General features: G+C 45.0%; 2 protein-coding genes across 2 annotated transcripts in view; both read right to left on the bottom strand.

Moving 5' to 3' along the window:
- Positions 1-24, bottom strand: part of TSTA_042050 (uncharacterized protein) — a gene marked incomplete at both ends in the record, with an annotated part of 626 nt that extends 602 nt beyond the window's left edge. The window contains one exon of the mRNA XM_002484638.1: positions 1-24. Coding sequence (XP_002484683.1) covers positions 1-24 — 24 coding nt within the window.
- Positions 25-1,377: 1,353 nt separating this feature from the next.
- Positions 1,378-1,554, bottom strand: part of TSTA_042060 (pogo transposable element, putative) — a gene marked incomplete at both ends in the record, with an annotated part of 4,067 nt that continues 3,890 nt past the window's right edge. Inside the window, 2 exons of the mRNA XM_002484639.1 lie at positions 1,378-1,404; positions 1,466-1,512. Of these exons, the coding sequence (XP_002484684.1) occupies positions 1,378-1,404; positions 1,466-1,512 (74 nt within the window). The remainder of the gene's footprint in view (positions 1,405-1,465; positions 1,513-1,554) is intronic.

Below are 1,554 nucleotides of genomic sequence, written 5' to 3' on the forward strand. Positions count from 1 at the left end.
GTACCAGGTCAAAGGTGAAGCCATTCCCGTCGTAGGGCTGCAGCCCTACGGGTTGCCAGATAGGGAACCGCCAGAGCGGTACTGTATTTAGCAAGGTGCCACGCACAGAGATTATATAGATCTCTGTGGCTGGATCGAGAGCTTGTTTCCTTCCTTTCTTTTTCTCTCCATGTCAAATATTCTCGTGTACGTGTACCTCATTGTATGTAGCTCAGCTCAGCAATACAGTAAGATTGACCCTTTCACAGATACCAGGGTCATGAAAACTATGGCGCATCAGGGTATTATAACTGCAGAACATCTAGCATTTCTTAACAGCATAATAATAGTACATGGTAAAACTCTTAAAGCTAAGTATCAGCGTTAGATTAATACAATAGATGTGGGCGCTGTGTTTTGTGGCGTGGAAGAAGGTCAGCCTACGCGTCAATCAAAGCAACTGTGGGTTCGCTTCTGCACATGTGCATACAAATAGCTTAGTAACCAATTGGTAAAGTCATATTCTTCTGATTGTCTGTCTCTTCTTCAAGATATCTGACACTGACGTGTAAGGGATTCCTTGTGTAGTATTGGAATCTTTTGGTACTAGTCCGAACGGGGTTAGGCTCTGATAGGAGTTGTACAATTTGGGTGAGGAATAATTGACTCTGATTTGCACGTCTTCTAAAACATAGCTAACTATACATCTTGATCCTCTTTATATACACATCATAGTGGCAAAGTATCACGGATTTACGGGATAAATGACAATCCTGACTCCAAAATGTAGGCTTGAGTTTGGCTCTCATGTTCTCACGGATATGTCGTTATTCCGAGGAATCATGATTAGTAATGACATCCTGATTGGGATTAGCGTATCAAATATCCAACATGTAGCCTTAGTCACGTGATGTTATCACGTGACGTCAACTATCTTGTTAATGTGCTGGTTGTTGTTATTGGTAATCTAAGCTAACGTGTTTCACGGGTAAACGGCGCACCCGGGTAAGTGGCACAGCCGCATCCCACTTGGTTCAAAGAACTCGTACAATTTATATGCAAACAGTGAATAAATTAATATTTACCTATGTAGATATATTTGGACAGCGATTGCGCTTATGCCCTATTTCCCAGCAATTACTACACCTTGGGGGGGCCCGTTGAGCTGGCTGCAAAGGCGCGCTCCCGTTGGGTGGAGGAGGGGGTTGAGCCTCTTCAGGAAGCTCCTGAGCAAGCTCTCGGCCTTCAGCGACTGTCAAAATACCATCGGCTTGTAGGGCTTTTGTACGGCGAGTGCGGCGCTTCTGTAAAATATCATTTGCTTCGCGTAGGTTATGGTTCTCCCTAGCTAAAATGGCAGCTTGGTGCATCACTACAAGGGATCCCTTGATCAACTGGTTAAAAGCCGGACACGATGGCGAATTGCTGTCTAAATCTCCCATATTGAGAGATCTCTTGACAGATTTGGCCTGTTTTTCTAGCGTACGGGCATTGTAAGGCGTTTTTGGGCTCCAGGTGCTGCTGCTTGACGTGCTAGGGCGAATTGAGGCTGGAGTAGCCTCCCGGACAGCAATT

This window comes from Talaromyces stipitatus, genomic scaffold (genome assembly GCF_000003125.1).
Source record: "Talaromyces stipitatus ATCC 10500 scf_1105507295515 genomic scaffold, whole genome shotgun sequence".
Lineage (NCBI taxonomy): Eukaryota > Fungi > Ascomycota > Eurotiomycetes > Eurotiales > Trichocomaceae > Talaromyces > Talaromyces stipitatus.